Source organism: Cephus cinctus, unplaced genomic scaffold (assembly GCF_000341935.2).
Source record: "Cephus cinctus unplaced genomic scaffold, Ccin1 Ccin1_scaffold0663, whole genome shotgun sequence".
Taxonomy (NCBI): domain Eukaryota; kingdom Metazoa; phylum Arthropoda; class Insecta; order Hymenoptera; family Cephidae; genus Cephus; species Cephus cinctus.
Window position 1 is genome coordinate 120068 of NW_014333292.1, and position 21957 is coordinate 142024.

At 40.3% G+C, this 21957-nt stretch overlaps 4 protein-coding genes across 4 annotated transcripts; 1 reads left to right on the forward strand and 3 right to left on the reverse strand.

Moving 5' to 3' along the window:
- Positions 1–800: 800 nt before the first annotated feature.
- LOC107269525 (cysteine-rich with EGF-like domain protein 2) lies at positions 801–2645 on the reverse strand. Its single transcript, XM_015743463.2, has 4 exons — positions 2311–2645; positions 1509–2160; positions 1346–1441; positions 801–1273 (listed from the first exon to the last, which is right to left on the reverse strand). Exons 1-4 carry the CDS (start codon positions 2464–2466, stop codon positions 1047–1049), a joined length of 1131 nt encoding a protein of 376 aa, XP_015598949.1. The 5' UTR covers positions 2467–2645; the 3' UTR covers positions 801–1046.
- A 2951-nt stretch (positions 2646–5596) lies between these two features.
- On the reverse strand, positions 5597–13283 carry LOC107269523 (host cell factor). The gene is made up of 7 exons (XM_015743461.2): positions 12253–13283; positions 10232–10939; positions 10027–10172; positions 7083–9944; positions 6775–7002; positions 6308–6692; positions 5597–6194 (listed from the first exon to the last, which is right to left on the reverse strand). Exons 1-7 carry the CDS (start codon positions 12410–12412, stop codon positions 6076–6078), a joined length of 4608 nt encoding a protein of 1535 aa, XP_015598947.1. The 5' UTR covers positions 12413–13283; the 3' UTR covers positions 5597–6075.
- A 184-nt stretch (positions 13284–13467) lies between these two features.
- Positions 13468–21953, reverse strand: LOC107269524 (coatomer subunit alpha). Its single transcript, XM_015743462.2, has 5 exons — positions 21735–21953; positions 16332–17556; positions 15297–16244; positions 14056–15210; positions 13468–13975 (listed from the first exon to the last, which is right to left on the reverse strand). Exons 1-5 carry the CDS (start codon positions 21812–21814, stop codon positions 13739–13741), a joined length of 3645 nt encoding a protein of 1214 aa, XP_015598948.1. The 5' UTR covers positions 21815–21953; the 3' UTR covers positions 13468–13738.
- LOC107269526 lies at positions 19367–21388 on the forward strand. Its single transcript, XM_015743464.2, has 2 exons — positions 19367–20075; positions 20184–21388. The coding sequence occupies exons 1-2, from the start codon at positions 20043–20045 to the stop codon at positions 21183–21185; spliced, it is 1035 nt and encodes a 344-aa protein (XP_015598950.1). The 5' UTR covers positions 19367–20042; the 3' UTR covers positions 21186–21388.
- Positions 21954–21957: the final 4 nt, after the last annotated feature.

Sequence of the window (21957 nt, forward strand, 5' to 3'; positions counted from 1 at the left end):
GTTAAGGTGGGGATAGGTAGAGAAATAATACCTGGGGGATGGAAAAAATGGGGTTTTATGTTACTAGGAAATAAAAGGAATTTTCTATCGCACCCCTTGATAAGGGAGAGGACAAAGTTGCCGTATTCCTTTACAGTCGACTTCTCTTTTTACTACATTTCATTTTGATCGGTGGGATGGGATGGAGTTGGTTACTAGTTTGTTTGTAAAATGACAACTTCTCTAGGAGTAACTTAATTATGGATCTTGGAAACTGCGCTTGGATCAGGTGGATGGGTCTAGTAATGAGACGTATTAATTAGCTGCGATTGCTAGAAATTTATTCAAAACAATGATTACATCTTTGCTTACAGCTTCGCAGTCTTGCTAGACTAGAATAATGTTGGTGCGATATAATTCATTAAATTATTTCATTAAGAGTATAATATTCTATCTGATGCAGTGCGTTTGAATATCTGAATCACAACGATTACAACAGCCAACAATGACACGATGGGAAACAGTCATAAAATGTCTATATCTATAGTAAAATTTTCCTAGTTAAAATAACAAACTTTTCACTATTTACGTTACTCCATTCAGCCGTCAGGCAGAGCAACAAATATACAACAAAAATCCGTGAGAATTTGTAAGCATGAAAATTGGCACAATAGCTGTTTTTTAAATAGAAATCGAAAAACTGGAATACAATATAAAAATGCCTACAAATTCATATTTTGATTATTGTAACTCTTAGATTTTTAGACAGGTAAAAGTGAAGAGGTGCCCAATGCATTTTGCTGTTATTTGCGCAGTAATACAGTATCCTGCGGGCTTTCTAAAATTCGGGATACGTATACTTGTTCCATATATTTCTATAGAGCTTTAAAACACACATACACATAATGTCGCGGCAGTGTTTATAAGTTGTTGGATTTGAAAATGCAGCGCACGACCTCTTATCAGTTAACAGTCAGCGGCTCACAATAATATATGGAGGCCCGCACATCGAATTATGATGATTATACTTAAGTTAGTGATAATGTTGATTTAATCCTTTTTGCCATTTAGGCAGCTGGACTTACGAAATCTTCTACGTTTGGTGAGTTGTCATAGAGATGGATGTTGGATATCATGTATTCCGAAAGGGTTATATATATGGAAACTACAATTCCAATAGCACCTGCCATGACGATGTTGCGCTGCAAAATAATGCAGGTGGAGATGCACAGTCCTAGATAGGTTGCATACCGCGTTACGTTTTCCTGCTTCTGACGTCCTAAAGCTTCGATATCTGAGAAACAAACATTTTTACAGTAATTTCATGCACTGATTGTAATTTTTATAACATTTTTTCCCTACTTACTAACACACATGGAGCCCTTTTTTTTATATCCAATTGCACATTTAAAGCACATATCTGGTCCATCACCATGGCATCCATTGCAGGCTCTATCACATTCTGTAATAAAAGGATTGAATCAATAGCTGTATTACTAAATTACGAAATATTAAGAACAGAAACTTACTCAAACATGAATAGCCTCCTTCCTTATTCACACAGAATTGATTTCCAGGACAGTTTTTTTTACCAAGAACACATTCATTAATATCCAAGCATCCTTGTCCCTCTAAAAATTGCCATCCTTTGGCACATTTCTCACAGTCTCTGGGACCAGGTCCTTTGCAAGAGCCATCACAGGCAGAATGACAGAATGAACATAGAACAATGCGGCCATCTCTATAGGACTCATAATGTCCTGGAGCACACTTTGAGCAATCTTCACCAGAATAACCCTGGTCACACTGACATTGACCATTTCCCTTTCTAGTACCAGCACCCTTACATTTACCATTTTTATTGCAGATATTATTTGGATACCCTGCACAGGGTATGCATTGTGGACCATAATGATTCTCTGGACAGCAACGCTTTGTCTTTTCTATACACAGGAATCTAAACAGATCTTTTCTATTTTGATGACGAAACCACCACTCTTCTATCATTTGCTCTGATTCAGCTGCCAAAGCATGACATTGTTTCTGACCTTCCTTTACTTCCTTACAAAGACCTTCCTGAATCTCTGTTAAGCGAACTTCACTTTTAGCATAAGGACCTTTCTCAGCCTCCCAAGCACTGTCACCCCCTTCAAATTTGCCACGGCTGGTATTATCAAGTCCCTAATAAAATAAAATAAATGGTCAATAGAAAAAAATTACGTAGTTAGACATCTGTTACACCAGCATGCAAGAATATACCACAGTGATCATCACTTAAAACTAACCTATACTGACAAACAATAATCATTGAATCGTTTAAGATAGTATTACCTTCTTAAAACTGTCGACAACTACTTTACACGCAGCACAAGGCGGAAGTTCTACAGATTTTAATTCGTCCACGTTGCCTAAATCCGTTGAGTAAACACCATAGATGCTACTAAATATTATGTAGAGGTTAAGAATGATTGCGAGTATTTTTGCCATATTATATGACAAGTTGTAACAGAGTACTTAGATATTCTACTGGCAGTAGTTGCGGCAGATGCGACCGTTCGCAATCACGGTGTGCATTAAACTGTTATCACTGGCGGAGCTAAATAATAAATTTGTATACTGCGAGGTCGTTCCTCCCTGCTCCTTCCCATGCACCGGTGCGTCATGTTTCCTGGCCAATCTAACTACTTGGTTACGAGCATGCGTTGAACAAGCTCCAATCAGAAATTACCGCGTGCTGAAAAACCGGGAATACATATATTACTCACACATGTGTTTACGTTCGTGTATGTGAGCGTACAGATCTGTCAAAACTACTGATTGCTACTGATTATTATCAAAACCAGCCCACCTGAAGCGGTTTCCAATGTTACGGTGCATCCTATTAGGTCAGCCTGGCTATTTAGATAATCAATATTCAGTTAGTACTATGCAAGGAGGTTTCTACTTTTCAACTACTAATAATATAATTATATGTATAAAGTTATCTAGTAAAAAAATAAATGGGAAGGCGATGTCTAATAAATTCGTACATACAAAAGACACATTTATTTTGTTTCTCTTTATTATAATAATATATAATATATATATATATATATACCTAACACTGTACCATCGAAGAGAATTTATAGTTAGAGTGAAAAGTATAGCAGTTACACACTGTAAGTTAAACAAGGGAAAATGCTTCTTACCCCTTTGCGATCGGTGTCGCCTTAGCCGCGGCCTTTTCTCCGACTAGCTGGTAGTCCCAACAAAGAAATATGCCGATCGCAAAGGGTTAATCTTGACGCTCCAATTAAATTTTCTTTTTTATCCAGATCTTATGGGGAGAGAAAAAAGACAGGAGAAAGAAGCGGACATTGAGAACGTTAAGGAAAATCAAAGAACAGATTATCACTCCCATGGGATTGTTTCATTGTTGAGTGAAATCAATATTACAGAAAGTTTACACAAAAGTTCGTTCTAGCTCAAAACATTAGAAGATGAAACTTGCACTTTTTAAACACAATTATTGGACATATAGAAGGGGACGTGAATGAACGAGATAAGCACCCTATGATAGTAATAAAAAAAAATCGCATAGAAGAGGGAACAAGAACAAAAAGTATATCAGGGGTCCCCACCACTTGACATTGCCATTAATAAGTGTTCTTTCATTATTTCCATTAGCTTGTTCTCCTCGTCGTTACTGTTGTCACCATTGTATCTTTCTTTTATTATTTGTTTGTAGTTACTCTCTTGCCTTAGGTATTTTCATTCTATGTTTCACATAATAATCCTGTGCTCTATTCTTAAACGAAAATAAAATATATAATAAATTTAATATTTATTCGGGATCATTTATCTCCTCCGTATATCATCTTCTATCAGCCAGCCACTTGTGTCCTCATCATGATCCTCGATTCCCTATTTCATCACTAACGCGGGTCCAGTATCGTGATTGATCATTCCTCAATTATATCCCATTTGAGTCTTAATACCTACACGTATCTATTTAAGGAATAATTTGTAGATATACAGCTTTGTCTCTCTCTACACTTCTTGTTCAGCTCTGATTTACACGTACAATATCCATTCGCATATTCAACTCACTGAATTTGAAATTACGTGTCGCTTTTTTACTCTTTTTGCCCTTCATTTATCTTTTCATAGACACGCGCCACATCATCCAGTCTTTTCATATGTATCCCATCTACTACTTCATACGTCTCTACGGGCTCTCTTAACGCTTCTGTTTTATTTTACTTTTTTAGCTTTTCTTTTATATAAAAATTCCGATAGATTTGAAAAATAATCTATCGCTCACGTTCGGACGATGAACGTGTCACACACGTTCATCTATTTACAAATTCGACGATTCAAGGAGGATGGATAAAGAAACAAAAAAGGAATCGAAAGAAAGAGAAAAGCTAAAATAATGATTTTGCAATTAACAAACACTGATTGAAATACTGGGGATACTTGATTATTCCGTTTTTGTTTCTTCATTTTCTTTTGTTAAGCACGAACCTTGTACGTCTCCCGAACCTTTAATATTTTGTCATATTAAAAAAGCCATCAAACCTACTTTGCTTTTAAGGAAATTGTGCTCAGAATCACTAAAAACCGTTAGAAATGACTAACGTGCGAATATCTGGATACATCCTTTTTATAGGGAACCTAAATGGTTGATCCTCTTTTGTCGTGCATATCTGTTGGCTTCCAAACAGGAGAAAAGTAAAACTTTTGCGATCGACGTTAACGAGAGAGAGAAATATGTTTTAAAATACGTTGTTTAAAAAGATAGGACAGGACTGTATCAAATACTAGTCGGCGACAATCCCGATTCCCTGGTTTTTTAAAATGAAAAATACAAGCCTTTCATTTTACTGGAATACCCTAAATAAAAGGATCATGTTTTTCAGTCTCATTACTGCCTTGAAGGCGAGTTTCGCATATTGGTCTTTTGAAATTTTAAGGATTCTTTCCAACCCCAGGCACTTGGATCATCCTTCCTCTCTATTTGGACTTTAAATTACATTGATAAGTCATCCTCGAAATAATGTAGCCAAAAAGGGAAAATTAATCAATAGGCAGAAACTTTTTGACTGTTTACATTACCAAACGCATTACACTCATAATTAACGTAGATACTGTAGCAATGCAAGATTTCGTGTTGTCACAAACCCTTTGCTGAGAACAAGAAGAAACCCCGAAGAACAAGAAAAGCGCATTTCTCCCCGACAATTTGCAGTAATGAAGTTTCAACCATAAATCGAGAGTAGCACCTTATCGTGTTTTATAAATATAAATAATCATCACACCTCTCCCAGTTTATTTCCCAGGGTTAAATAATATTCGATGCTGTTACTCGTTCCTTCCTCATTTTTTTGTTAGGTTTTGTTTTGTTTCTTTAGTTCTTATTATTCACAATATAAATATTGTATCGTCTACGCGTGATCAATCAAAGAAAAGGATTCTTCAGATATGTGTTTCCCACGTAATTGTCGGTGGTCGTTACGTTGTTAGTATTACTAGTAATATTATCATAACAAGAAATAAGAGAAGGCTAAAGAAAAAAAAAATAGAGAAATTAAAAGAGCACAATGTAAAATTTGAAAAATTCACTCGACACCAAGTGTATAATTAACTTTCTTAGCTGTTTTTATTAAACGACATATGAATTCTCTTATAGCTGGCTTGAGGCTCTACAGAGTAAAGAAGAAAATAATGCGCGAAACAGAGAAAAGGCGCATATGCGGTCCAATGAGACCTATGGACATCACGTGACCCCTTCTCGATTTCTTATCCCTCACAATTATTTAATAATATTCATAAAATGAAAATTTTCATATTTTCCCTTTAGACTTTTCCATTCGCTAAAAAGAACTCTCCTCGTCCCATATCATTCTCTCCTTGAATATATTTATAATTCCCACCGTGTTCATCACTCTGATATATTCGTTCTTCTCTTATTTTTTTCTCTCCCTTTGTCGCATTATTTTAACTCTCTTTCTTTAAAGTACAATTTCTTTATGAGTTACGTGGGGCTGCTCTCCCGAGGGATGATGATGATTTCTGGCCCTCGTTCGGTGTTCGAGAACCACTTGACCGAACCGTTCACGAAAAATTATCTGCGGTTTCCGGCTTCACTTTCTTCTGAGGTGAGTTCGCTTGCGAACGCACATCTGTTCCTGGTCTCTTAACTTGTGGGTTAGCCTTAACGGCTGTAGTGGGATCTGAAATTAAAAAAGATAGAAATTAAAAACAACTGTTATCATTGCAAGTATCCGCAGCATCATCCTTACGTGGACTGCTGAATTTTTACAGTAATCACTTTGGGTATCCTTACCTTGCAACCACCTGACTTGAGTCGCTGGTCCATAACCTTTGTCGTTTCGTGCAGCTATTCTAAATATAATGGCTGGTTTCGTTGTGACATCCACGTGAGCAGCACTCAGTGAATTGTTTGACACCGAACAGGCATTCGTGGGACCACAGTAAACTTTAATGAAAGCCAGTTGCGTCGGCGTCGTTGCTACTGTTGTCGCCTCTCCGGCACTGTTCGACACCGCACTAGCACTACGCACTGCCAGGTATACCGAGTATTCGAGGATGGGCCCTAGATTACTCGGTGGTGGTTCCCAGGATAATTGGGCACCTTCCGCAGACTTTGATATTTTTATAGCGCTCGGCGCACCCGGAAATCCGGGCAGACACGTCTTGAACGCTGAGAGCTACAACAGAGACGAAGAATTTATTTTAGTGTCTTATGTTTAATATATTTATTAATTGTATAATATCTTTGATTGGATGTACCTCGCTCCAGGCACTTCTACCACAACTGTTCACAGCTGCAACTCGGAATTTATAGGCGGTACCGGGTTCCAAAACTATCTTGGTCCTGCCCTTAAAGACATCAGCGGGTAAGGGCTGTGTTACGTCTAATGGCTCTTCTCCAGGAAGATAATAATGCTGTACTGTGAATGTGGTTCCTTTCGTTATTCCAACGTCATACCATTCCATGTCCTTTTTCTCTTCTTCGGTCTAGAATAAAATCAATCAAATAAATTAATTAATTGTAATCAAAAAGTATCTTGTTTAATTGAAGAAATGCACGCAATTACCTGTTCTGCTTTTATTTTAACTGGCTGTTCGGCAGATCCCAGCGCTGCTGTCGCTAATGTCGTCAAAGCAGTGGAGTCGTCACCACCTTCCGGTCTTGTATCATTGTCCTTCTCGCGTTTTATTTCCTCATTCTCTTTTTTAATATCCTGGGATATGATCTGTTTTACATTTTTGGAAGATTCCAGATCCTTTTCCACACTGGCGACACCATTCGTAGCTGGAAGTGTTTCCTTGTCCTGGTCCATGGGTTCATTTTGATCGTCCGTTTTGATTGATGATGCCGCAACTGATGGTAAAGCAGATATAGCGTCTTCCGATTGGTTTAACGATGCATCCAGCATTGGTTCATCGTCTTCCGGCTTTTCATCCTCTAATCCTAAAGTGTCTTTAGGGAGTTCTGGTTCCTCTAATTCACCGTCACTTTTTTCGTCTACTTCAGTGTCATCTTGAGACGTCTGAGATTCCTGAGACGCAGGATTTTCTATAGGATCATGTGTGCTACTGGGTGATTTTTCATCCCCCAAAGAATCCATTGTAATGCCTCCTTGATCATCATGCAAATGTTCCGATTCCTCTGAAGGTTCTATCGCTTCCGATACTACTGCATTCTGATCTACCGTAGCTTCCTGTGCAGGTTGCGTAGATAACTCTGATTTAACGGAAGCGTCCCCTGACGAAGGAGTACTAACTATTTGCATGTCACTCTCGCTAGGTGGCTCCGGCTCGCTGGTAGCTTCTGTGTTTAATTCACTAGTTGCCAATTCTGGTTCCGCAGCTCCCTCCGATTCTACAGGAAGTTCCTCAGTGGATGTGTCTACCTCTGGAGCTTGTGCAACGTCATTATTATCCGACTCTTTAGATTCTTCTATGTGTATATCATCCTCCATGGTAGAGGGTCCCACGTCCTCTTCCATATCTCCAGAAACATCAACCTGAGGAGATTCCGCTGTCTCATCCAGAGGAGGATCGTCATCGAAATCCTCGTTCTCATCTCCGGACAAAAGAAAGTCTCCAGGTCCGTCAACCTGAGGAATAATGAAGTTTCCATCGCTATCGACCTGCATTGGTTCCCCTGCTCCCAACTGGGAGACTAGTGCAGCAGCAGTTGCCGCTTCGTTTCCATTGCAACTATCCCCTTTACCATCAGCTCCAGAAGGATCATCCGCTGCCACCATAAAAGATAACCCTCCGGAGGATTCCTGTACAGGATCTATTAGTCCAGCCTCGGCTGCTAGGGCAGCCAGAGCAGCGTCCGTTGTTGCGGGTCCATCTGACGTCGATGCTAAGGATGCTGACGGCTGCTTCTGCGACGGTACGAATATCATTTTACTGGTGTCAATGGAATCAGACGTTCCAGCCGTCGTCACTATGGAGCTACTCGATGGCATCAAGGTCACCGTTTTAGGGCCAATTCCACCAGACATCTGTAAGGTAACCGGTTTTCCGGCCACCGTCATGGATTCAGGTGCCTTTTGCATCTGAGGTACAGTCATTATTTGACTCTTGCCAGGATTAAAAATGGCCTGTTGACTTCCTTTTGTAGCAATTGTCACTGTCTTTGGTACGCCACCCTGGCCAGGGACTGTAATCGTTATAGGTTTACCAGCAGTACCGCCAGCCATAGCACCAGAAGACACCACGATCATCTTAACTCCCTGCTGATTCGTTACATGATTTGTTGCTGATAGTGGCAACACATTAACTGGAGTCGTCAGGTTACCACCCTGACCCGCACCAGCCTGCGAAGTCGTTACAGCCTGAACTGCTCTCAAGCCTGAGCCTGTTGTCACTACTATAATTTGATTAGTTCTACCAACCAATCCTCCATTGCCACCTGGTTTCGTTATCATTATCGTCTGTTTTCCGGTAATACTCTGCCCTTTACTCATAGCTACTATACTGGACGTCTTCATCGTGGTCAGGATCTTAGAACCTGCCACTGTGTTAGGATTCACCAGTCGCAATATCGTAGGACCTTGGTTCAAGGGTTTCGCACCTGCAGTCTGAACGGTTTTTCCTGGTATCAAGCTGACCTTAGGCACAGTTGCTACCATACCTTGACCGGTCTTCAGAAGGTGAACTATCTGAGGCTGGCCGGATATATTCTGTCCAGGTTTTTGAAGTATGATCTGCTTACTTTGTTGAGGCGAAGCTGTGCGAAGAACTGTTGCACCTGGTGGTGCAGCAAAACGTATTTGCTGTCCGGGTTGCATGTTCTTCATCCTTATAGTGTTACCCGCTGCCTGGGGTAATATGGGCACATTGTTCATACTGATCTTGGGAGTGGCCGCAGCTGCAGCTGCGAGTGCAGCTATGCCGGACATGGGTGACTGTGATTGTCCAGCTGTTGTTGTGCTAGATGGAGATGGTGTTTGGTCCGTTGTAGATGCCACTGACGTAACCAAAGGTGACCTGATTCTTATGAGGTTCCCTGCTACCCTAGGAGTCATAGGACTTGCAGCTTTCGGCACAGCTGGTGTTGGTACAACTGGCTTCTGTACAGGACTCTGAACAGTTGTTTGTATCCTAACAGGAGTCTGGGCAATTGTTGCCCTCACAACAGTCGGTGCCGATGGAAGTGGTGCTAAGGTAGATAAAGGCGCCGTGGAAACTGGAACGGGAATAGGTGCTGGTACTGCAACTGCTGGTGCTGGAGGAACTGGTGCTGGTGCTGCGGCTGCAGGGAAGGTTCCTGTTGCAGGTGCTTTGTCATATTTCTGTATCTGGAGTATGTAGTACTGCGCCGATGGTGTAGCCGTCCAACTGACTTCCAGAGACTGTGTGGATGCTCGTACCAGCTGTACCCTCGAAGGTGCTGGTGGTTTGCTTACTTCGAGATACCACAAATCCTTACAGCAAACCTTACACAGAAAATAGATCGGATGTATTTAAAATTTCTGTATTGAAATTTCGTATAGAAATTTTTAAAGAACTGTAACTAACCTGATTATTCCAAGCCTTGCGATATCCATCCCTACCGGACCATACGTAAAGTCTACTGTGCACACCTACGGCACAGTGGCCGGCTCTAGCTCGTGGTACATTTTCCTCCATGGAGTCGACAGTCAATTGCTCCCACGTCAGTGTTTCTAAATTAAAATAACAATTAAATAATAACTCAGACACCTTACACTTAATGGTACTGTACCTAAATTCAAGCAAGCCAAGGTACTGGTGCACTTCCACTCCTTTTCATGTGTGGCCACCTTCACCTCATCGACCACAAGAGGTACCCAACCACCAAAGACGTACATTCTGTGACCAATCAAAGTGGCAGTGTGCAAAGAACGTGGCAGTGGTGTTGGCCCATGGACCACAGGTTTATTCCAAGTCATAGAGTCTACGTCAAGGAACCATAGGTCACCCAGTCTGCATCCACTCATCCCTCCGTAGATGACTAAACAGGATTTTCCTGTGGTGCGGTCTGTGTACGCTACTCCAGTGTGGGATTCACGAGGGGGAGGTGCATGCCCATGAGTCTGTGGTACATCCCATACTGTCACACCATTTGGTTGAAGCTCCAAGGTGTAGAGGTCATTTAGATATCTTGGTATATTATTTTTTGGGTCATCGCTGTCATTAGCCAATCCTCCAAAAAGGAATACCCTGTTGCCAATAAGTGTAAAACTGTGCCCAAGCCTTGGACATGGTGGCTGGTCATGCTTTGGTGGTTTGGGTTTCAGCCTTTTCCACTCCCAGCGGCTTGCCTGGAGTTCGTATAACTCATTTGAATATTTGCCATATTCCACCATCCCACCAAAAACAAGGATTCTTGTTCCATCCACCACAAAGCCATAGGCAGCACATCCTGGTGGAATGTCACCTTTTGTAGAAGGGACAAACCACTGGTTGGTTGCTAAAACATCAAAGAAAAAACAAATAGGAATTAAGAACACTGTTGGTTTTGTTCAATCTATGTGATATAGAGTTTCAGTTCTAAAATCTGATTTTCCCTCATGGAAATTGAATGGATAAGTTTAATGCATAGGTAAGCGCAAAATTTCCCTTATTTACAATCGAAATGAAGATAGTACTGAATAATACATGGCATCTCCAGCTGTATATAGTGCTATTCAGAACGAACTTATCATCACATGTAATAGCTATCGTGTCGTGAGCACTGTTTTCCAACAATTTCCAACTAAACGCAAGAAAAATCTTGCCTTTGTAATGTTGCTACTGAATCACAAGTTCCAAGCCTTTGTCTACAACTAAATTGACTAGCGCATTTCAATTGGACAACCCTGTATAAAACAGGAAAAGCGCTGAGTCTTGTGTAAATATACATTTAGCGCTAATCAGGATTTGAAAATATTATCTGTCAAAGGATAAAATGTTATCATATGTTTAAATAATAAATTAAAGTCTCCATCGATTTTCTAACTTTTCATGAACTCTATCTTTTTTTTTTCGTCAGTTTCAAATCTACATCATAAGAGACATTACAAAATAACAATACTGCAAAGAAAAGTTTAAAAGGCTGCTTTCTTCTCATATTATAATAATTAGTATGAAACCAAAAAACAGCTTGGTGTTGCTAATCACATAGAGTTTAAAAACAATAGGCGCGGCGGCTTCGAGGGCGCGAAAAAGTCACGCATGCGTAGATAAATTATTCCTAACACGCCCCCAAACGAAAGAATGTCTCTAGGGAAAAAGTGTCATCCCAAAAAATCCCCAAAAATCCTAGGGTATTTTTAACCGTCGCGTACTACATATCTGGTAACATTATTTGAGATATAAGCATAAATGTTGGCGAACGTGGAGAAAAGGACGAAAGAGAAAAGGGAAGCGCGAACGTGGAACGATAAGAAAACGCGTCGCCGAAACTTCGTAGTGGGGGAAGGCGCACAAAGATGGCTGCTCCCGCGCGTACAAACACCCAGAATGTCATAGATAGCATAGAAGAGGAGTAGCCATTGAGTTTCAGAATGTATCGTAAATACCGTACGGGAATGAAATTCCAGGAATGCTGACATGAGCGTAATTACGATCTAAGAAAAAAATGGCGATCACACTAGTGACGTCACGAATGAAAATCGAGTCCGGCCGGTGACCGTTCTTGTCAACGTATGTCGCCATATTGGATCGCGGGAATCGCTCGCGGAACGGCGCGCATCGAAAGACGCACTCTATACAGAGAAAAAGGATGCTCAGAACGATTCTCACCAGTATTGTAGACATGGAGTTCGTCGACGATTCCCTCGTTACCACCGCCGAACACGACCATAAGGTCTTTAATAGCTACCGCCCGGTGCCCATGGCGCGGTCTAGGCTGGGGCCCGGTCGGATTTGTGATCCGCTTCCACTTTAACATGGGTGCCGCCATGATGATGACCGTCGATCACATCATTTTTTCATGCCGCCTCTACATACACAACACACTGGCGTGTTACCCTTAGAGCACGAACCTCCCTCTAGATATGATAGTCCGCCTAGTTTGATCGTTCTAGTTGTTTTACTCGGAAATACGTGATAAATAACGGAACCACGTTAGACTCACTCTCGTTAAACTATCCTCTGGAATTGCAAGAACTATAGAAACGTTGTGATATAGCTTGAGTTGAAAAACCTTGCCGGGCAATATAATATGCTTCAACCAAGAGACTTTCTGAGGTGGATCTTCAAATTCACCAGAGGATCTAACCTAGCGAGTAAGAGGTACTCTATTCCTTGTGGTTGAGGCTGGTGATGGATATTATTTCAGGCTTTCTTTTACCAGGATTCTATGATAATGTCTGTATTTTTTTTCGGTTCACGCACACCAAAGCACTGGCTGTTATTTACTCTGGTGATGTTTACCGCCCTGGTACTTACTCTACCAGGAGGCTAAAATTCAACTTTTTTTCGATTTACACACTTGGTGATATATTATTATAAATTATCACGTTTTTTTACCCGGGACGATGAACGTTTTGTTTGGGGCAGGTTAGTCGTGCCCGTGGCGGCTTTCGCGGCAACTCGTTCCCGTGTCAAATGCGCGAAATACGGGATTCGTGGCGTCCCGACGCTTCGCGGCGCCTATAACACTTCGCGTAACTTGCTATTTTGATTGCTCTCACACTGGCTTTTTATGATCTCACACTGTCGCGATAATTATTGGGAAAAAGCGCGGCTTCTTGATCAGCAGTTTGACGGCACGCACAAGCGGCCTCCACAATCCGCATCCACCATTGCACACAACTTGCGTCGGTAACAACCGGACGCTGCCAACCGTCGTTGAACTCTAGGGACTTTCGTGAACAAAGAGTAGTGGACAAAACCCCTAGACCAGTTGCTCTTTTCTTAAAATTACTAGATTTGAGAAAAAATGACAGGTTTACCGATAGAGAAAACATTTCTGTGAAAGAGGAAACGCAAGAAATTCATGTGTAATACAGGACGTTTCGTATATAAGAAATTGTATATTTGAAAATTATAACCCTTATAAGGCTTTATATACCACTTTGGAACATTAATATGGGTGATAAAAGTATTACAATTTCTATTGATTTTTTTCTTTTCACATACTATTATATTTAATAGAAATTGTCTATTGATATTTTCAAAATACCCTATTATCTTTAAAACAGTCAATACTGCGTAAAACATTCACTTTCGCGACATTTGTCTGTACTTTTATTCGATTTTTTTTTCACTCTGTAGTGTTATGGAATTACCGGAATTGCAAGGAACTTATTCTCAGTCCAATGCATTCTTTGCCGACTTGAGCCACTTCGCATACTTTACAAATTGATTCTTTAAATTGGGGCTGGTAGCTGGCACCGCAGAGTGGACACTTCACTTCTGGTTTACCTCTGTAAATTGGAGTATATGTTCCGGCACATAATGAGAACGGATTATGTTCGTCGTATAGCAATTGATGTTCATCGACAGGACTCTTATCGCACGCCTATAAAAAAAAATTACATCATTAAAGTTCAATAATACGTAATTGTAGTAATAGAGAAACTGATGTATTTTAAGACTGACCTGTAAAATCTTTCGAACCTGCTGAGCAACCTCTGCTCTAGGTCCCAACTCCAGTAATCTTCTAGCAAAGGAAGCTGCGGTTTTGTAATTTTTCAGCTTAAAAAACATGTTAACTGCTGTCCTCAATGTGAGAATTTGATGAACTGGTTGAAGATTGCAGTGTGTAAAGTATGCAGCCATTTCACAGATTCTTTTTTGTTCTGCCAATGTTGCTTTAGGCAGATTTTTTCTGTCAGTCTCCATCTTTAAACCTAAAATGTACTCTCTGCAGATCTGTATAAGTTGCTGAGCCTCTGCAATGTCTTGTCGAGTGTCAACAACCAACAATGGCACACTAAGAAGTATTGCTTGAAGTTTCTCAATGGCTTCCACGAATTTACCACCCGTCGTTAACTGGTAGCACACCTGGAGTCTCTGAACTAGATCGGAGAGTCTCAATCCGACAGCAGGTAGACCATTCTTTGGAGTGGCTTCCTTCCAATTTCTCTGTGGATATGCATAAAGTGAAGGAATACTAGGTAAGGATGCAAAGGAAGTACGCGCCCTAGCAAAGGTCGACAAGAATAGAGTCTGATAAGCTTCAAATTCAATGACTCCGACTTGATCATTCAACAACCGGAATGCAGATTCGAATGATCCAGCGAGTATGTGATCCACAGCCAGTTGGGAATTATTCATCCAGTGTTGAGAGGGTGGGATTCCCTTAGTGGGTGGCGAGTAGTAACCATCTTCTGTTGGGGCCACCACATTTTCCAATTCCGGTGGCAAATCCAGGTCCTCTACGTCCCATCCTGCAGTCTCTTCACCGTCCGCACCAGGTGGTCCTGCCTCATTGCCTTCCTCGTCGTCAATTCCCAACTCGTCATCGTTGCCCCAGCCTTCGACTGGACCTGTGTCCTCCTCTGGTGCCAGTGCAGCTGCTACCTGACTCTTGCCACGAGACATCATAGCTCCCTCGAAGAATCCTTTGGATACTGTCAGTAGAGGCCAGTTAATCTCTACTTGCTGAACAGGAATTGGTGGTCGCAGATGCGTGGCGCCATCCACCATCTCTGAGAGTTCTTCGCCCATCGACTCGTACAAAGAATCATCATCCTCGTTGCATATTCCATGGATCTTCTCGGTTACGTAGGCTAAGGATGTCTGACCAGAGTTCTATTTTAAAATTGAAAAATGAAAGTTAAACAGTATTATATTTTATATGAATTTTTTTTAAAATTAAATCTGACGAAATGTCTCACCTTGAGAATCCTGGCGCGTTCATAGATATCTCCCAGAAGTAGACTTCCCTGGTACTGCCCAGATACATCCTTTCGTATCTCAGCAATCTTCGTCATCTTCTTCAGCTTATCCAAGTTTCCAGTGATAAGATAAAGGAATGCCAATTTTTCAAAGTTCTTTGTTCTCTGGTAACACATCTCGACAACCTGGTGATTTCCCTGCAGAAGAGCTGCCTGTGCCAGACTCTCCCAACAAGCTTTCTGATCCAGGGTACGCGCAGCTTCTAAAGCTACCTCGATATTACCACACTCCAGAGCGAGTCCAAATTTCGTTTTCTCATCTTTGACAAAGTGCAGCGCTACCTCTGGATATCCTTTCTGCTGTAGATAAGCAATGATGGATTGCCCCACCAAGTTGGCGCTGCGCACCATGTGCAACACTTCCTCGTACTTCCGGTTGATAAGCGCCAATTTAAATTTGTACTCGGTGGGATCAATTCTCAAAATCCTGGGTCGACACTCGCGATCAAGACAGTAAACCTGGTTTCCCTTAACTTTAGTTATGTAGATTGGCAGATCCAAGGTCCTAATGATACCATGATCACCATTATCTATAGCGTACTTTATATGGTTGCTCGTAGTGTAGATGAACACACCAGAGTCATCCCAGGCACCAGACTTGACCCTAGTATTTTCGTGAATCGAGCATAGTGACTCCAAGCGACGATTACAAATATTTACTGTGTGTTTAGCTAGTAGCGCAACATGCGACATGTCATTGGCCCAAACTACATAGCGGCACTTGGAGATCTTCACTTCCGCTAAGGTTCTCTTTTGCTGAACATCAAACAAAGTAACCTGGTCTGCATCCCTTAGAAGTAGCATACCAGTTCCAGCATAGAAGATTTCATCACAATTTGGAATCTGAACTTTCTTTGTGACCTCGTTTTTAAGGTTCTTTATCACCAGCTGAAACAAAGGAATCAAAGGAACTAGGTTAACACAAGATTGATCAATATGATGAAGCAAGCTCATCTACGAACTTGATAAACTCACAGAATAAGCTCTATCGAGGACGGCAAACCGGTTTCTAGCAACCCAAATGGCAGTAACACCAGAGGCTCTCTTGGTCTCTGGATCAGTATTGGAATCACCATCCCGTGGGATCATATAGAGGTCGTAAGTACTGTTCTCTATATTGGATGCTGACCTCGTGCAGATGAGTACAGCATTTTCAGCCTGATTGTAGGACATGCTGTAGGCTGGTGTCTTCCCGCCTCCTCTGATTTGCATCACTGAGGTATCCTTAGAGGTGGTGAAATCAAGCTTGCGCAGAAATCGATCCTTGACATAGTACAGTAGATTCCCATAGATCGCGTAAGCCGGTCTCTCACGTTCCAATTTGAATATAATCATTCCAGAATCGTGACCAGCCGCAAAGAGATTCAATGTAGGATGTGCGGCCAAGACCCAGAATCTCTCATGTTCCCTGCGGAATGTGTGCAGGCAAGTCCTCTTGGTCATGTCCCAGACCCGGATGCTCTTATCTTCAGAGTTTGACAGTATAATATCTTGTCTCGGATGAAACAGAACGCAAGAGACGTTATTGTAGTGGCCACGGCAAGTGTCAACTTCCCAAGCCTTGGCGTCATTCATCCGCCACATTTTTATCTGACGATCATCAGCACCTGACACAATCAGTGGTAATGTAGGATGGAAACAAGCCCAATTAACGCCCCTATCATGACCCTCCAAGACATGCTTGACAACTGCATCTGCCTGACCAAAAAGGTCAGTGGCACCAGGGTTTTTAAGATGATCTTCAAGACCACCTGGACCTGGTGCAACGTTCTTCTTGCGCAGACCAGAAATATCCCAAACCCGTACCGTCTGGTCCAAGGACGCTGAGACTATTATATCTTCAGACGGATGAAATTGAGCGCACATGACATAATGATTGTGACCAGTCAGGACGCAGATACAGGTCCTACTCTGCCAGTTCCAAATCCTTATGGTCTGATCATCGGATGCACTCAGGATCCAGGGATATTCATGGTGGAACATGGTAGTCCTGATATAATCCAAGTGTCCCATAAGAGTAAAAATGCACCTGCGCTGCTTGTAATTCCAAACTCTGATCTTGTAATCATCTCCACCTGACACGAACAACGGCTGCTGATTGTGGAAACATATTCCACGCACTGGACCATCGTGTTCATCAAATTTATCCAACAGGGTGCACATGCGATAGTCCCACAGCTGAATAACACCATTGTGCAAGCTGAAACAGAAATTCAGAATACGGTACAATACCTGAAATCTTAATACAAGAAATAATAGAAATTCACTCCTAGATTGCTAAAGAGAAACGTATGAGGAAAGTCTCCATCATTGAAAATTACATGATAGTCATCTAAGCCAATGACAATAACTATATTTAATATTGACGCATTACTTAGCCTTCGATATGCGGACATAAGAATTCAAAGTTGCTTTACTGCCTCACTACCTTACGTACTGCTTGATTTTATCTGTACAATCTATTTTTGGCAAGTACGTGAATTCGTGCGTAAGTAATCTATGAAAAAGTTCAGATTATAAATACAATCATTGACTGACTATTGTAAATTGATATTTTCTTATATAAAAAGTAGGGTGACAATAGCTTGTGGTTACACCTATAATAAATTAGTATCAGTACTTTCTCCGATAGTCTACTAGGAATTACTCTCTAGCATTGTAAGGCGTAACGCTCTTAATTATTAGATACGATAAGACACCATATAACTACGAGAATCATTAATCGTTAATCATTGAAAGAACGATAACTTGTTTCTCCTATTGATACCTTCATAATAGGATTCTGCGCAGGTCCTTTTGTCACTATCATGACTACACAGATCATAATCCAGTTTATCCATACCCAGTATGTATTGTGTTGAGATAGAATTAATCAACTGGTTCCTGGTAAAAGCAAAAGTGAGATAAAAAAATCCTTCATTAATAATGATGCAACTTTTTAGACAGGTCATCACTCCTGTAGAGGCTGTTCAAAGAATTGTGCCCAATGTAGGATTATTTATGCACAAAGCGCAAATTTTTGATAATGCAGCAAATTCTTGATGATCAAATCATAAATCTAGACACGGGAAGTTAACTTGATCTCCATCTATCACGTGAGGTACACAAGATCCCAAGCTATAGGGTAAACGCAAGTTAAAGAAAACCGATTAAAAAATGATTCTGGAACTAAAGGTCAACTGTAATCGCCATAATCACGGCTATAAAATATCTTATGTATATGTTCTGTGGTAGTAAAAGTTTGTACGCGTATTGTAGCTCGTATGCTTCTTGTAGGCGTGGTGGCCTGGTTACTTAATTTTAATCGGGTTGACTCTGATCTCCAGAGGTTGAGACAATATTGCAGAAAATATATTTGTATAATGGAGATTGTGACATGTATCGAAAATCATACTTGATTTTATTTTATGTTTGTGTTGGCTGATCTTATCATTTTCTACGTATTCCGATTACCCTGCGTTTACAAAGGAAAGTTGAATCTTACATTTTTTTTTTTTTTATTGCGATGCATTTATTCAATTACAATGACCTTGCACAGCTACTGCTTCTTTTTGTACTGACGAAATCTACCAAGGCCGGATGCTGCTTGGACTATTTTTTTTTTTTGCGAATCTATCTTATTCCTTCTAGCTCAACAAGCTATTCAGTGTTCGTCTGAATCGCTACTAGCAAGAAAAAAAAGTGCAGACAATACATTTAGAAATTCTTGGAATTCTGTTTTTGATTCTTTTGATCTTGTGACTTGTGAGCTTTATTAGACTCTGATGGTGTAGGAAGCATTGTGACATTTATTAGAGCCACTGTAAAAGAATCTATAAATTACACTTTAATTATTAAGCATGAGTAATTACGGATTACTGACATAAATTTAAAAAAAGAGTTAATATTCAATTACATAATTGCTAAACTAATTTTGTAGTATAAACGTTGTAATTTTGCTGCCAATTTTTCAACAGTTTTGAAATTCTCATTCAAAAAATAGTGGATTCCAAAATATCAAACCAGTATCATTGTTTCAAATTGGCTTATTTCATCACAACAAAAATTATTACATTGTATAAGACTCTATACAAAGTTCCAGAGAACAAAAAGGTTCCAGAGAAAAAAATTAAAACAGGATACAATTTTTTCAATAGACAAAAAATCACAGGGCATGGAGCACTTCCTGATCATCTTTCAGCTACACTCAATGAATCATAGACACATTTGTCTGACAAATTTTGACGAAACTGTTATAAGAAGTAATTTGCATGTCCAGAATCTTCCGACTAGCGGTACTAATATTAAACTGGACCACATTGTAAAGACATGATACTATACTGTGTACAGTGGGATCAAGAATCGTGGAGGCTGAACAGGAGAACATTTAGTAAACTTAAAAAGCCCGTTAAACTAGTGAACGGGTGGACACATCTTGTTATTTGTCAAAAGCCGACTAACGGAATAACAGAATGGTCATCGGTGGCCTGGGGCCGATTACGAAAATCCAGGTCATTCCTGGCTTCGTTCAAGTATTGAAAGTTGGTGGGGTACAGTAGCTATAGAGTAGCACTTTATATAGATGGTCCTGTTGTTCCTTGACAGGCAGTTCACATTGAGATTTCGTACAGTCCCGGATTTTCCTTCAGAGCCATTAATTCCTTGGCACACCTTTCATTTCTTCAGTTCATTTATAGGTAACTCACAATGATAAGAGAACTTCCGGTTCCGGTTCTTCTTGTGAGTATTCACGAAAGTGATAGTAAAAGTTCAACTATGTTAAAAAGTGATTGCTTTATGAAAAAGTGTTGAAGTGTACTGAGGATTATTTTACTTTATTATGTACAGGTGATCCTGATAGCATCTGCCCAGGCCACGTTTCCATTTACGTATCAGACCTTGCAGCTCCCGGTTCCGATAACGCCGCATTTTCTTTATGGATCTATCCAGGAGAATCCGACTCTGCAGGGATACTCATACACGACTCAAGATTTCAATGGAGGTAGCAGTGGTGTAGTTTTTGTATCAGGACCAGAGTCTGAAGTTAAAATGAAGGAGGAATTAGATGTAATGAAGGAAATAGTGGCTGCTGGATCACAAAAACCGTCAGAAGATAATCAAAGCTCTTCTGAAATGATAGAAGGTAGCAGCACAACTCCCAAATCTGAAGAGTCCAATGCCACAACAGAGCAGGATACTATTACTGTGGAAAAGGTTGAGAACAAAAAAGAAGATAAGGCATCTGACGAAAAGATGAATGAGAAAAAAACTCCACAAGATTCTTTCTTTCTGCCAAATCCTTATTCTCTGTTTGGATTTCAATCACAGATCCAACCATATCCTTTGAATTTCCAAAGATTCTATAGTCCACCTAGAGCTCCAGGATACCTGCAACCTCAAGGAATTTTCCAAGAACAATACCTACCATATAATCAGTACAATGCCTTCCAGAAAAATTACTATCCACCTTCACTCGATTACTACTATCCTTCCCCATCTGGTCTGTTTAGTCTTCAGGAATTTACAGAACCTGCTGTTAATTCTATCGAAGAAGGTAAACCTGCAGAGATCCAACAACCACTTCTTGGAGTACAGACTTCTCTTCCTGAACAAAAAACTTCAACAACTGAAACTAGTTCTGCTTTAGAAAAAATTACAGCAATGGAAGATATGAAAGATGCTCCAAAAGAACCAAAATCTGAAGCCGCAGCTTCTGCTGATGTAATGACAGAGTCAGCTCCTGCAACTCCAATGGAAACTACCACTGCCCAGAGCGAAACCGAAACATCAACACTATCTGTAGAAAGAACAGACTCGGAAACACCTTCTAGCCCAACCGAAAAACCTTAACACTTTAAAAAATAATATGAATACAAGACAGCTGGAGACGGTTTAGATTAGCTTTGAATATTTTCCTTTTATTATTTAAGCTCATCTAATATCCCTTTCCCTGTCTTTGTTTTTATACTGCATCCTACTTATCAGTGTGATTTTACTATTGTTGACATAAGTTAAATGTTTAATGAATATACAATAAACCATGATTCAAGGAACATCTGTATTATCTATCTATATGAATGATAAAATATTAATATATCCTTCAATACTATAGCTTCAAACATTGTAAAGAATATGCATTAAAAAATGATCAAGCCAAGTAAATAAGAAGTATATAGCAATTGATTCCATGAGAAGTCCATGTATTTTGCAATACCAATTTCTGTACCAAGAAGCAAAAGCAAAGGTTGATTTATAAGTTTTATGAAATGTCTTAAATTACATAGAGGTTTCTGTAGACATTAACCAACTTCTACTCATACTGTCAAGTAAATGAAGTTCCCATATTTTATATAAATAGTGGATAAAATGACAGAATTTCGGTACTATAGTCTCACTTACCTAGCAAGAACCCAGGGCCTTTTTGGATGAAAAGAAAGGCCCTTAACGCGGGCTGATTTGGTCTCAAACTTTGTCAACATTTTTAACAGTTAATAGAACAACTCTCACTCTAAGAAAATCATCCGTTTTATTGAAATTGATTGAATTTTTCAATAAATTTCTTGCCAAAGACGACACGTCACAACTTACACCACGCTACTGCAAATTGCCAACAGAGCCAATG

Excerpts from the sequence above, each read along its gene's own strand:
- LOC107269524 (XM_015743462.2), bottom strand. The coding sequence starts at position 21,814 with ATGTTGACAAAGTTTGAGACCAAATCAGCCCGCGTTAAGGGCCTTTCT. Across the intron at positions 17,557-21,734 it reads AGGCCCTGGGTTCTTGCTAG|CTTGCACAATGGTGTTATTC; the intron begins GTAAGTGAGACT and ends TTTCTGTTTCAG. Across the intron at positions 16,245-16,331 it reads TCCTCGATAGAGCTTATTCT|CTGGTGATAAAGAACCTTAA; the intron begins GTGAGTTTATCA and ends CCTTTGTTTCAG.
- LOC107269525 (XM_015743463.2), bottom strand. The coding sequence starts at position 2,466 with ATGGCAAAAATACTCGCAATCATTCTTAACCTCTACATAATATTTAGT. Across the intron at positions 2,161-2,310 it reads TTGTCGACAGTTTTAAGAAG|GGACTTGATAATACCAGCCG; the intron begins GTAATACTATCT and ends TTATTTTATTAG. Across the intron at positions 1,274-1,345 it reads AAAGGGCTCCATGTGTGTTA|ATATCGAAGCTTTAGGACGT; the intron begins GTAAGTAGGGAA and ends TTTGTTTCTCAG.
- LOC107269523 (XM_015743461.2), bottom strand. The coding sequence starts at position 12,412 with ATGGCGGCACCCATGTTAAAGTGGAAGCGGATCACAAATCCGACCGGG. Across the intron at positions 9,945-10,026 it reads GCAAGGCTTGGAATAATCAG|GTTTGCTGTAAGGATTTGTG; the intron begins GTTAGTTACAGT and ends TTTCTGTGTAAG. Across the intron at positions 6,195-6,307 it reads TCAAGTCAGGTGGTTGCAAG|ATCCCACTACAGCCGTTAAG; the intron begins GTAAGGATACCC and ends TTTTAATTTCAG.
- LOC107269526 (XM_015743464.2), top strand. The coding sequence starts at position 20,043 with ATGATAAGAGAACTTCCGGTTCCGGTTCTTCTT. Across the intron at positions 20,076-20,183 it reads TTCCGGTTCCGGTTCTTCTT|GTGATCCTGATAGCATCTGC; the intron begins GTGAGTATTCAC and ends TATTATGTACAG.